The sequence below is a fragment of the Phytophthora parasitica genome (assembly GCF_000247585.1).
Source record: "Phytophthora parasitica INRA-310 unplaced genomic scaffold supercont2.63, whole genome shotgun sequence".
NCBI lineage: Eukaryota > Oomycota > Peronosporomycetes > Peronosporales > Peronosporaceae > Phytophthora > Phytophthora nicotianae.
This window is the reverse complement of record NW_008649049.1, coordinates 90627-92035: the sequence shown is the minus strand read 5'-3', so window position 1 is coordinate 92035 and position 1409 is coordinate 90627. Positions and strand designations below refer to the sequence as shown.

The 1409-nt window shown below is 50.1% G+C and overlaps 1 protein-coding gene across 1 annotated transcript; it reads right to left on the bottom strand.

Annotated features, from left to right (window-relative positions):
- Positions 1-574: 574 nt before the first annotated feature.
- PPTG_24019 (hypothetical protein) lies at positions 575-781 on the bottom strand (the record flags this gene model as incomplete). The annotated part of the gene is made up of 1 exon (XM_008914706.1): positions 575-781. The coding sequence occupies one exon, from the start codon at positions 779-781 to the stop codon at positions 575-577; it is 207 nt and encodes a 68-aa protein (XP_008912954.1).
- Positions 782-1409: the final 628 nt, after the last annotated feature.

Genomic DNA, 1409 nt, shown 5'->3' with positions numbered 1-1409 from the left:
GTCTGAGCTGAGCCCCCAGGACCACCGGTTCGACGCTGCGCTCTACCGTCTTCATCAACACGACTGGTGCTGATCATCCCATCTATGACTCCAGTCTGGTTGGGTACAGGAGTGCTGTGATCAGCAGCTAAGGGTGCTGGGGCAGATTTCTGGTTGCTCATGAGTTCACCGAGTGGAACCACCGGAACGACTTTTGGATAGACCAAAAATAGGTATATAAAAATAAATAAATAATTCCCATGAACGACTTTTTTTTGCGGTGACCCGGGTCACCGCCAAACGTTTCAAATCATGAAGAAGTGATTGGGTCAGGGGCGTCCGACATCCAGCACAATACACTGGCCAAGGTACATGTCGGCTACGAGGAAGACAACTGACAGAGTCGACTGAGCATGAATACTGGTGGTAATGGTAGCTCAAGACTGTTGTGTGCAGCATGCATTAGTGTGATGCAAGGCTGCAAGACAATCACGCAGAGCGATTTCATCTGCAAGCACTACAAGGAGCCATGATCCACAGCCCGTGTGACCTGGTGGGCGAGGAGATGTCCGGTAAACTACCAGTTCCTGCTCGATCAGCTGGTGTCGCCGTTGAGGCCGAGGCCTAGGCGGCTGCTGCGGCACAAGCCCACGAAGGCCTGGACACCAAGAACTACCACATCTACCCTGCGGTCGTGGCCAACACCAATGCTGACATTGACATCTTCAAGAAGACCTAATACGACGTGCACGCCGAGGTTCTTGTCTCCGTTCTGGACAGTGGCCGACACGGCAACTTCCATACGATGATTCTAGTGTCGCTGTGGGTACCACTGGCGCCGTACGACCCCAGCGTGCCCGGCGATGCGGAGAAGTTCTACAAGACGGTCCACAGCAAGATCGACACGGACGTCTCCTGATGCATTCATGTGGGCGATGACGACACACTCATACCGCACAGACAAGATGCTCGAGACGATTGCTGGCGTGCATCGGGTAAGATGAATTAATAGCCATGCTATTTGCTACGTGTTCATGATCATTCTAAATGTGATTCTGTCTTTGTGGTCTTATGAAATGCTTCTGACAGAGGAAGTTATCATAGGTTCATTACACTTTCAACCTGATGGAGATCAATACATCGACTACTAATGGCAGCACAGTGCAAGAAATATTTGGTAATGCCATGTTTGCATTCTTTTGTATCCAACGTTTCAGAAGTGAAAATCCAATTTCAATTGGATTTAGTTGGGGGTGTGGTGAAGCAGATGCAGAATATTCCGAGACTGGGCGGTATCAGTTCCAATCAATCAAGATCGACCACCACCCATTATGGCGATCTTGGTGTGGTCCACGTCAAACCTGACCAAACCGATGGCGATCTCAAGTGTGGCATACATCACACCTGCCCAAGTCAATTGTACCCACGAT